The sequence below is a fragment of the Temnothorax longispinosus genome, chromosome 4 (genome assembly GCF_030848805.1).
Source record: "Temnothorax longispinosus isolate EJ_2023e chromosome 4, Tlon_JGU_v1, whole genome shotgun sequence".
Classification (NCBI taxonomy): Eukaryota; Metazoa; Arthropoda; class Insecta; order Hymenoptera; family Formicidae; genus Temnothorax; species Temnothorax longispinosus.
Genome location: NC_092361.1, coordinates 22,949,995 through 22,962,243, shown reverse-complemented (window position 1 = coordinate 22,962,243; position 12,249 = coordinate 22,949,995). Strand labels below are relative to the sequence as shown.

General features: G+C 38.1%; 1 protein-coding gene across 4 annotated transcripts in view; it reads right to left on the bottom strand.

Moving 5' to 3' along the window:
* Ubx (ultrabithorax) overlaps positions 1-12,249 on the bottom strand; it is a 98,425-nt gene that overhangs the window by 40,161 nt on the left and 46,015 nt on the right. For 3 of the 4 annotated variants that reach the window (XM_071775678.1, XM_071775677.1, XM_071775676.1), the window contains exon 2: positions 5,209-5,262. The exons of the other annotated variant lie outside the window; for it this stretch is intronic. In XM_071775678.1, coding sequence (XP_071631779.1) covers positions 5,209-5,262 — 54 coding nt within the window. The remainder of the gene's footprint in view (positions 1-5,208; positions 5,263-12,249) is intronic. 4 annotated transcript variants of the gene reach the window in all.

Genomic DNA, 12,249 nt, shown 5'->3' with positions numbered 1-12,249 from the left:
AACTGTTTATAACGTGCTAAAATAATAAACAAAAAAGCAAAGCATTTTCTTGTCTTTCTTTCTTTTAAAGAAAAACTACTTGTGAAAAAAGAGTAAGCGAAACAAAAAATCCGTTAAAAGAGCTACGTTAGTGTCGCGATGTCTAGGTTGAACCCGAGAGATCGAAGTCTCCCTCTCTCTTTCTTCTTCCTCATTGCCTCTATTGCCAAGAAAAAGGAAGAAGGGACGAGACCGACCTGTACGTCGTGAAGCGAATTCCCGGCAGAAGCAGTCCCCTCTAAGCTTCATGCAAGGCAAATCAACTTCCAGAAAGAAAGACGATACTCCTGGATTGTGCCAGTAAAGCCTTTTACTTATATTTAAATTCGCGCATGGAGTGAGCGAACATGTTTCACCGGAGCGCCTAGAAAACGCCCGTGTGTAACTGTACACACACTGTGCGCCCACGCATATAAATTTTTAAGTGCGCCTTTTCTTGATCAAAGTAACTGTCTAATTCTCGGCCAATTTATAACACACTTAAAGAAATTGGACCCGGAGAATTAATCATTAGACATTATAAGATTGGCTAAGTCGCGCAGAAATTTTCCGTCCAGCGCAACTTACGTAAGCGCTTGAGAAGGATTAGTAATACGGTATATATTACAGTATAAACAATGAGCGCGGTCGCTCAATTGAAATGAAATCGTGATACACTTAAACGAATTGCGTCCAGTAAATAAATCATTGGAAACCATAGAATTGATTTGCATATTCGACGTAGCATTACAGTACTGCGCTTCCGACTCTATGCGGTGAAGGGGTGAATGAAAGGGGAGGAGGGGATTCAAAGTCAGGGATGAGCATTCTCGAGATTGGCTATATTTCAGAGTAACCAAAATACAGGCATTGATTGAATGTATATATGACGGAGTGCCGTAGAAGCGAAGGGAGTTTTGCTTTATTGTATGCGATTTATACATTACGCCTGAGCGCCATTCACGATTTCACTCGCGACATTCCCGCAGTCGGGTAAATAAAGAAGTCTGATTTAGAAGATTAACGATTTAATACGAAACGTAACAATAGAATGCAAAGATTAACTAATAAATTGTAAGAGCCGTTCACAACACGCCTGGAAAGCCGTGTGACTCGCTCAGGCCCCAAGATTTCTCCTTACTTATAATCTGATAGTCTTAGAGACAATTTTTTTCTTGCTTGATGCCCTATATCGATCGGATTACAACGGATTACAAAATGTAGGAGTGAAATATAGGAACGTAATATTAGTTGTCAAAAAAAGAGAAGTTATTAAAGTTAATCGAAAAATTTTGCGACAGCGCATTGCGTGAATGTTGGTAAATATCAATTAGTACAGAATGAAATTAACGGGAAGAAAGACTAACACAGAGGGGAATCAAAGAGTACTCTTAGGCGAGCCTGTAAAACGTGAAGCAATAAACTAACATGGAATCTAATGGACTAAATGTCTGAGAGATCGATGCTATTAGACACTTATTGGATTACCTATGGTCCGGCGTACGTGTTCTTCGACAAGAAACATCCAAGGTACTAATCCAATTATAATAGCTATTGCAAAGATATTGCACTTGATATTAATCATTGCCTATGAATTACGCCGGGTATATCTAAGAAACTGTTTTAAACACAATACCTATTTCAGCAATTTTATAATAAGATATTATTTAAAATAGAAAAATATATAACGCATACGTTATCAGTTATTATGTTATTTAATAATATTTCTTTGTAAATTATTATTTTACTATAATAGAAATCATATTTCATAACATACAAACATACAAACAAAAATTAAGAACTAAGCAGTATGTAATTAATTACGTAAATTGATACTTTCTAAATTTAATAGAAATAAGTTCGTAAGTTATATTTTAAAATATTAGGGATAAGCCGGGTGTACGAGATAGTATGACGATCCAAAGAATATGGGAATAAAAGTCACGAATGCGGAAACTGCTTGCATTCACACAGCTGCTCGTAAATATAATTCTTTTGTAGTCGACTTTTTTATGCTTCTTTTTAGGTGTGTCTAGTTTGAAATCGCGTGACAACGTATATCGGAAATACGAGTGAAAGTTATGAAACAATGCAAGGAAACCTTCTCGAAAGTTTCTCGAAACCTAAGGAGAAAGATTGAGGAAAAAAATAGTTTGATTCAAAGAAGAAAGCTGAATAACGCAATGATAAATAAACATTGAGACATGTAAATGGTATATTAAATTGTATCTCTATTCTTAAACATATGAAACTTCCAAAAAACAATTTTACAATTAAATAATTCGCGTAAAAAGCTCAACAATGCAGTTCGCGAAAACTATTTTCCAAGATGTTTTAACTATACATAAAAAAAATTGATTTTTATAAAGAAAAAATAACCAAACACTTAAAATCATTTTGATATCAATAAAAAGGAACTGCATTTTGGAACGTGTGATAATTTTTCGTCCAGAACTGTAAATCGTACATGTAAAAAATATACTGCTTCGAATAAATAACATTTTACGCCTATATTAATTTGAATAATTCCATCAGACTGTCGCAGTCATACTTTCAGATAAAAAACTATGTAAATAAGTTTTCTAAAAAAAGTCACAATATATAGTTAGTATGCGTTTTATTAATAACCCGATCGATTTTACCCGTTTCGTTACCAATGCACAATAACAGATAGAAAACTATTAGTAGGAGTGACCGAGTGAAAAGAATGGCCTTTTAAAATCCTATTGACTCTTGGGTATAGTCCAATAGTGGACGGCATATATCATAGAGCACTGAAGGGAGGCTCAAGAACAGAAGACCAGTCCTTTAGCCTCGGGATTTCATTATAAAGCAAGTACTACGCTCGTGGCGCTATTATTCACGCATCTCCACTTGCGTGGGCTACTGTCAGACATGGTAAATTACGAAGACGCTACGACATGCAAAACTGTTAACAATCGTTAATCGCGGAAATGTTCACAAATTTCAGAATAGAAGAAACGCAATTCACACGAGTCACATTTAATAGCGTAATAGCGTTTTTTGCAAACGCGCTCTACAAGGGAAGTTCTATAAAAGCAACAAAAATCCTTATAATAAATAATTATACATTATATATAGTAAATCCTTATCGTAAATGACTATATCGCATTTGACAACATTAGCCAGAAGAAATGAACATTAGCGGTAACAAAAGTTTTAACAAAGCACAAGCTAAACGTATTCAATTTCTTACGAAAGAACGAAATTCAATAAATAATCGAAGAAGTAGAAGCCGCGGTTGCTCCCAAAAAAGCCGGACAGGCATCACCCTCCGACGAAACCCAATTAAGAAATGTTTTGTCCAAGCAGCGAGTAGGTAGTGGGCATCGGGACAAGAAGAAGGAGAAGAGCGCGACGCGAGCCGAATAAGAGCACGAGAAGGAATGAAGAAGGCCATGGCTGATCGAATATCCCAGCGTGAGTCCGAGGGGGATCGAAACCTCGATCGAGAATTCGAGGCATATATACTTGCTGTATAAACCGGGGGTTTCGCATAGGCGGCAGAACGGCAGCTGTTTGAGCCCAGCAAATTAGTAGCCGGCGCGTGATTGGTCTGTTGCCGCCCCGTCTATATTGCAATACCATCGTCGCTACACTGTTATACCGCGCCACGATTGTGAGGGCAAGCCAAACGCACGGTAATACCTCCTGTACGTGTGCGTTCACCTTTATCTCTCTTTCCGTCGTTTCTCTTTCCTCTAACCCCCTCCATCGCGCCTCTTAGCGCCTCGAAACCCTTCCGCGCGGCAATTTAGTCGCGATATCTTTATGCCGGGATTTACGAGCAGATAATCATCGGAGGGATGTTCCGGCATTTTTCGGTCAAATTATTATTATTTATATTGCATTGCCCCGCGGACAGAGTTCTAATGCCTCGCTAGACATTAATTAACTCGGGTCCGGCGGCCGATGTGCCTGCGAAAATAACTCTATTACTCCGGCACTCGTTCAAATTATCGGTGTCTGCCAAAGACGACAATCTAGGCACGATTCAATATTCAGAATAGTCACGGGTACGTCAAATTTATTTGCATTTACCTAAGGTTTAAATATTTAAAGTTTGAACATCAACAATCTGAAGAAAACATCGTCTAATTATAATCTAATTCAAATAAGACTTACGGTCAATAAAAACAATTATAATTTAGTTAATTCAAATAAAAGTAATATACATTTTTTGAGAAATATCGATAATAATTATTCATCGCAATGTGCGCCCTTTATCATATGTAGCAAACTTTCTTGTAAAACTGCGCTTTATCTCCAAAGACATATTTTGAATCGATAATATATCCCGGCCGCATCCGAGCTGCATATTACAGAAAAGTAAAAGATTATTCGGTATATTGCATAGAATTAAATTACTGAGATGCTTTATGGTTCCCCACTGTCCCAACTATCTCTTCTCGTTTTGCTCCGGGTATATCTACCTACCTTCCTTCTCTTATCCCTGTCCTTCGGCTAACTTTGTGTACGTGTTTCTTTTTCCCTTCCCACCACCTGCCCGTTATCCCTTCGCCATGGTGCGCGATACTTCCCGGAATTGAGTGAAAATAAAACTCTAAGGAGTATAGCACGGAGAGAAAGAGAGATAAAGAGGAAGAGGAGGATTGTAAAGGGAATGAGGACGGAGGGAACGATCGTCACGGAACTCATGCAGCGTGAGTCGACCTAAGGCACGATCGCTGTTGCTGCTGATGCTGCCGTTGCTGGTGCTGGTGCACCGCGAGAAGCGGCGGAGTGGTATCTACCTATCTTGATGCGATACAAGCAGCCACCTTCTATGCGATATAATCCCATTGCCGATGGGATCCGACGTGTTGCGCTGTTCAACGAAACCGTGCTAAGATAGAGGCAGCCATAAATCCTCACTAGCTACTGTGGACCTAACACCAACGAGCTAGGTTTCTTTGCCCTTATAAAGTCTAGACTACTGTCTTGATTCGCATTACGCGCCGTTTCTTTCGACGAACTACATCGAGGTAGAAGTTTATTCGATCATGTCGAGATTGGTTTGATTTCGTTGAAAGAAAATTTCGAAACTATATCAGTATTTAATCATCAGACTTTCTTATGGCTAACAATTATAAAGTCAGATCATATTTTTTGTAGCATATATCTAATTTCAATAAAAATACGGAAACGTTAATTTTAGTATTTACTTACTCAAGATGTGATCGCGCATATCGGCTTGATTGTGCGAATAAATCGAATGCCTACCTGCAACAACGTAAAAAAAGTTTCGGTAAGGAATACACGTAAGAATGTTCATGTGTTAGATGAGAAGTATAATTTGTATTAATTTAAACTGCAATATAAAAGATAAATTATCAAGATATCCAGAAACATTCTGTTATTAAACGTTCATTAGTAAAGTTTTCAATCTACTTATGTTATTTAAGCGATCGTTAAGATTAATGAGACATGTATAGAGTAGAGCAGAATAAATTATCCATTCTGATCAGATATGTTCGTTACGCGTTCAGCGCATAGCTTCATCGCAGTAGCCTGGTTACGCGTCGTTAACGATGAAAAGATAAAAGACGAAAACCGCACGAGCCACTGCTGATCATGATTTCTATTTGTAACTATCTATTACTACTCTGCTACTGGTGTTTAAAACAAAGTTGCGTCGAATATATGTATATTCCCCGTAAAAATATAATATAATAATTATATTTCTATACAAACGCACAGAAATTACTTTTCAGAATGATAAATTTCGTGCTTTAGTTATCACTCTTTTTTGTATACACATATCATGATGCAACTGCTATTACGTTTCGCTAAAAAGGAAAAAACAACGGATGATATTGGTAAAATTAACCGTTTCAGTTTCAGGAAAACCCATTCCAGGTTGATCGGCATCGAGCAATTTCGGGGAGGGAACTCGGGACCGCGCAGGACAGCAGGACAGCAGCGTTGCGCAGCAGGAGGGAGAAGAAGGGGTGGAATACGGCCTTTCGAAAACCTGGTATTCTGGTCCCTTGCTGGAAAAAGTGGTAGGTTGGGCCTGTTTGGTCGCCATCTCCGCCGGCGTCACATCACGTACTGGGGCTTCCAATGGCGGGCCCGCGGTATAACGAACCGTCAGCGTGCCGGCGAGAAAAAGTTGGACGATGCCTCTCGCGTACCATCGTACCGCCGATTCTAGCTCACGGGAACGAAGAAGGGCCAGAAGAAAAGTGGAGAACGAATAGAGTGAAGAGGAGCGAGAGCGCGTTACGATGGTAAGTGAAGGCAGGAGCAAAAGAGTAAAAGCAGAGACCAGACCCTCATTGGAGCGGCTTTCAGCTTTCGTTCCTGGCCGCATTCACCTGAGGGGAGGCCCCAAGACGGGCTAATGGGACGCAATTAAACGATTCGTATCAAAGAGGACCGCCGATCGCGCTCACGGGAATGTCGCGAACTAGATGGCGACGGGAGCATGCTTGAGGATCCAGTTGATTCGCTCCCCTGGACGAGTCTAGAAAAATCTCGGCCACGTCCAATTCCATCTCATTAGTGGAGACGGCCGCTGATTCTTGTCTCTCTTGTGGTCTTAGCGCAAGAAAAGGAAGCCTTCGGAAGCCATGTATGGAACCGGTCTCCCTTCTGTCTCCCTATCTATACACTTCTATATACCCTGCAATAATATACCGGGTGTCGCCCGTGTACCTCGTATTTCTTCTCGCGATACGGACAGCTGTGAAAATCTAACATTCTTGTACGCGGACTGCACTAGAAACAGGATACAAAGTAAAGGATGAGAAGACATTGAACTTAAGCCGCCAAGCTTCGCGTTAAGATTCCAGAATGACGCCGGGTTTTCTATTCACCTCTGATACTCAGGAATAAATCTCTATCTCTCTTGCTACCTAACCACTAATTTCATTATACAGCTTAATTTTATAGTTCCGCTTTCGTTTCGCTCATTGATCGACTATTCGAAAAGGTAAACATCGCAACAAGTCTTTAATATTTTAATTTTCAGAGTAATTGCCATAAAGCTTACGAGCTAAATGATTCAAATGCTATCCACGATTTTTGTTCAATGTTTATCATGGAACAAACAATATTAGCGATAAAAAATACTCACGTCTATTCTTTAAACAGGACACCCCGTACACCTGGCCACGCTTATATTCCGTATGCGCATACATTGTACACTTATATATTGTAGCCCATACCTGCATGCACCATGCACCATGCACATGCATGCGCCGCAAAACAAAGCGAGCTCGTTAAGAAGTGCATCGCAACGACTGCACTCTTTGCTCCCCGGTATATCCTACTATTGCCGGGTCGATCTGCGGTTCCGATTTGCTCAACTTAGTTGGGTTTGCCTGTTTAAATGTTTTTTCGCAAATAGGTACAAAATTACATTTAAACACACTTTGACTCCGCACGTAATTACATGGTATTATCCAGGAAAGGATAATTGCTTTAAATAATAATCAATGTTCGAAAAAGCTCTCTTATTTCTTTCTTTATCGTAAAATGGTATACCGTACTGCAAAATAGATTGCATAAGCAATATTTTTAATCAATAAGAGTTGTATAAGTATATATTTAAATTTTCTAAGTAGAAATACAAGAACTATAGAAAATAATTTCTAAGCCTCATAACTGTATATTTAATCATTCGAGTATGTAATTTTCAATAGATAAAAAATGATATATATGATTTCAAGATATTTACTTTTTCTATAGTAATAAGGTAAGAGATTAGAGAGAATCTATTACTCTTTAATGGCAGAAATAAATTGGATTTATCGATTATAAATTTACGATCTGAGACGCGATGCACGAAAATGTTGAAGAACGAGAGACCGGTAGTCTTAAGGTCGAGATAAAATCCGAACGTTGAAATATTACCTTATTAATGCCGACTACTTTATTAACGTCAAGTGTTCACGCGTGCACAGTTGATCAAGGTGGTAATCGGTATCCCCCAATAAAATTATTTTCGCTCCACGAAACGTTGGCGAAGACCGCTTTACTTGTCGATAAAGAGCGGATTCTTCATAAGCCCGGCTAACCACATAACTTTCGTGCTGGCAGACAAGTAGAATAAAAGAAAATATAGGAGGTGATCGGCCTTTCCTCGAGGTGGAGTCATGCGAGCGGGGCTTGTAGACCTGGTTGTGAAGAAAAAGAGGAGAAGGGCGGGAGAGAAAGAGAAAAGGATCAAACGGGCTTAAGGTAAAGAGCGTGTAAGAAAGAGAAGGAACGGAACGAGAGAGAAAACAGAAAGAGAGAAAGAGAGAAAGCTTCGAGAGGGAACCAACCGGGCAGACATAGCTCTCGAGTTTGCACGACGAGTTTATGCGATTTTTACACTCGATCTGATTTTTTGGCGGCGCCCCTCGCTCTCGTAAGACAGATATATGTCCCATGGCCATACAAGAGCCGCGCGTATAAAGACATCGAAGCGAAGCCAACGAGAATTTCTCATCCCATCCCCTTCGCGTTTCTCTTCTCCCCTTGTCGGCCTCCTCCTTCTCGATTCTCGTTGCCCCATCATCCCGTTTGCCACCATACTTGGTATACCCTTCTTTTCTACCAACCGCTTCCTTTCACCTCCTCCTTTTTCACCTCCTTCTACTCCGGGCCCAAGATGGGATACAAGAAGACGAAGAATCGAAGGGCCTCGCCCATAACCGGTTCGGTCTTTCTCTCGTCATCGTACTTTCCGACTCCCTCACGACTAACCGCTGATCTAACATGCTGACCTGCTCTATATAGACTATAGATTATCTGCTTCTCGGTCAATTGCATGTATATTATTCCACATTTACTAAAACGTTGGTGATAACGCACGCGAAAAATGACAATCGGTTGCTTTATTATGTCTATTCTATGTTTACGAATGTTCTGAATCTTAGAAGAAATCGTAATCTGCGTACGTTATGATAAATTGCGATCAATAACATGTATGTAGTTGTATATTTCGTTTTGATACGAATAATTACATTTCTGTATATAAAACTATGCTTCTACACGATAAGGAAATAACTACGGATTAAATAAATCTGTAATTAGTTTTACGTTAGTATGAAAATAATACAGATACAAAAACGAAAAATATTAAATTGCCAACAACGACAAATGTTTAAAGATTTTACATGAGTTTCTGCTTCTATGTTATATATAATTCACAATTTTTAAACATGTTGCGCAAAAATTATCTTAAATAAATAAACCGGTTCCAAATGGAATATTTCAACTATATTTATTTTATTGTTATCTTCAATTACTTTTTATACGTTTCATATTAAAATATAGTCTATAAAATTATATTTGAGAAATGGCATATTTTGACACATTTTTGCCAATTCACAACATTTTAAGGTCTCATAATCTTACAGGCAAACAACAAACGCGTGGAAAGAAGTAAAATTGTTAAGATCGCTCGATAACTAAGAAAAAGAAAAGACTACAGGCAGAAAGAGAGCACAAGTACTTATGCAGGTAAGTACAACGCGTATTATGGACCAACCTTCCCGCATACATAACTAACGACAAGTAAGAGTGCAAAAGCAAAGCCAAAGAGTTAAAAAGAAGAAGCGCATAGAACAGCGTCCACTCATCACGCGGCGTGTAGCCGGCTTTTACATAAGTGACCATGCCGCTTGGCGGTGAGAGCGAACGAACGCTTTTACAACTCAATGCTGGATACCGAAGACTTCTCCCGGCTCTCCTTCTCTCTCTCTCTCTCTCTCTCTCTCTTCTTCTTCTTTCACTCTTGTGTCATGTAGGCCTTGCTCTAACTTGAAAAAATTATTTGCGTAAATATATACGCACAGATATTATAACTATTCTTTTCCCTGCCTGATATTTTGTCCGAGAGATATTAGTATAATTATAAAGTGTAATAAATATATAAAGTAAGATATACAATTCGATTAAGTTGAGGATTCAATAAACCGTATCACATCGAAGAATAAACAATTTCAATCGATCAGAAAGCTAGTGAGTTAAAAAAATTCAATTTGCTCAGAAACCCGAGAAAATAAGAGGGTGAAAAAATCAATAGTCCGCCGGAACAATATTATCTTGGTAGGTTCTTTAAATAGATTTCGAGAGATATTCTAACCCTAAAAGGAAAAGATCGGAAACTCTTATCTCTCTGCATCCCTCTTATCCATTATACGTTTGCCTCGCTCTATATCGATCCTTCTTCTCCCGCCTAGCGAGTTTCAGATAACTTTTCTTGTTTATATAAGATAGTACGTTGTGATAATAAAACATTGTGCGAACAGACTTAGTTTTTAATTAAGTATAGAGATTTATATTTATTGAGTAACATGTACGAATGTATCACTGTAAAAAGTTCTTTAATTCCAAACCAAGGTTAAAATTAGTTTCAAAATTTTTTTAGATTCAGTTACGATTCTGAACTTTGAAGTTTCGATAACGTGTTTAACGAAAATAGCAAAATAAACAGATCTTACATAAGAATGAAATATGGCCATATAAAACGTCTATGTTTAAATATTTTTAAATTAATTTTGAATTAAATTATTTTTGAATTAATTTCACAAGAAAATCAAAACAGTAATGGTTAAACAATTAGTTTGTCAAGTTCGCATAGTATAAATAATTTCATAAAGGGGCTAGCGAACAAAACTCGTTCTTAGTGTTTATAATTATATATTACAACCGACGAATATACATATATATTCCAATTTTAAAACTGCGAGCCGATAAATCTCGGACTGAAACACAGCTATCATTGGAACATTAATACCCTTCCCTCCCCGGAATCAAATCGACGCGATTTAATTATTTTAAAATTTTGTTCGCTAGCCTCTTTATGAAATTTATAAGTAATTTTTAAGTTATATGCGATAGAATAAAGATGCTTTTGCGCACGCTAAGCTTTAGAGTTATAGCGCGACCCGTATATCGGATAACGAGGTAAGATAATTCCGCCATTTATGCAAAAACATGCAAATTTTTATCGCTGAAATAAATTTTATTCTATTTCAATTATTTTTTCGCATTCGCTTCAAGAATCTCTCAATTAATCACGACATTTTTTTTCTCAGTACAACTCCCAATCTAAATGAATAAATATAGCCATGAGAAAGAAAGTCACGCTAATTACATACGTAATACATACATATATTTATCGGAGTCGACGAAGTGTTCTGGATTTAAGATGAGAATGCTTCGCACATATGAAATTAATTATTTTTAAATAAGACACGGAAGTTCGTGGGACTTTCCAGATAAATTGAGACGTGCCGAGATGATCCACATATGGAACTACTTTACGCGTCACGTCGTTTAAAGCAAAAAAATCTGTCTACTATTGTATACTATTTTCTATTGTACTATTGGACTATCTTCTATTGTACTTGTCAGAAAAAAAAATCAACACATTTTCACGAATCACCATAAAATATCATAATGTCTACATGGTGCTACTCCGATTTGTATCGATTACGAATAAAGAAAATCATCGTAAAATAAAAAATAAAAATGCGTCCAAACGTCAAGTTACACATTCTAATTTTGTTTAACGAAAATTCCGAGACCCGACTCGCTTAGTTATTCGCGCAGTGTTGAGCCTATACCAATATTCAAGAGGGGAAACGATTAAATTGCGTAAGCACAGTCCGACCGGTGTGTGTTTATCTCGATTCCGCGTGTCCAAATAAAACGGGTTTTCATTTACATTAAGAAATTTAAGAAAACGCGACGATAACCACGCAATTAAAATGCTGGAGCACGTACACAAATTGTGGACATAATCCGCGGAAGAAAAAGTTAATGGTTGTTGTACTATATGAGATTACGTATGAAATGCAAATCGCGAAATTATAATTTTTGCCATGAGTACGTCTGCTATAAGCTTTTACGCGCCCGCGCAATAGCTAATGCATAATAAAACCGTTTAAAATAATTTCAATTGCTCCGTGTCGCGCTACAAAAACATTAAATTACGTTCAACACCTTTTCCGCTAAATCGAGCTCCGAGGAGCCAATCGTATTTCACGCTACTAATTAAGCGGTTTATTCGATCTTGATCTAAGTTTCGTCAACAATACATCTTCCGTTTCGCACTAATACGGAGCACACGCTCCGTATTCACACACGCTCGCGCGCGCGCGCGCGCGTACGAATACATGTAGATGTCAACTGTCTGGTAAGATGGCTACAGCTGTTGCGCTTCAATCGAAAAGATTTGCACGATAATAAATCGATGACTTACATACC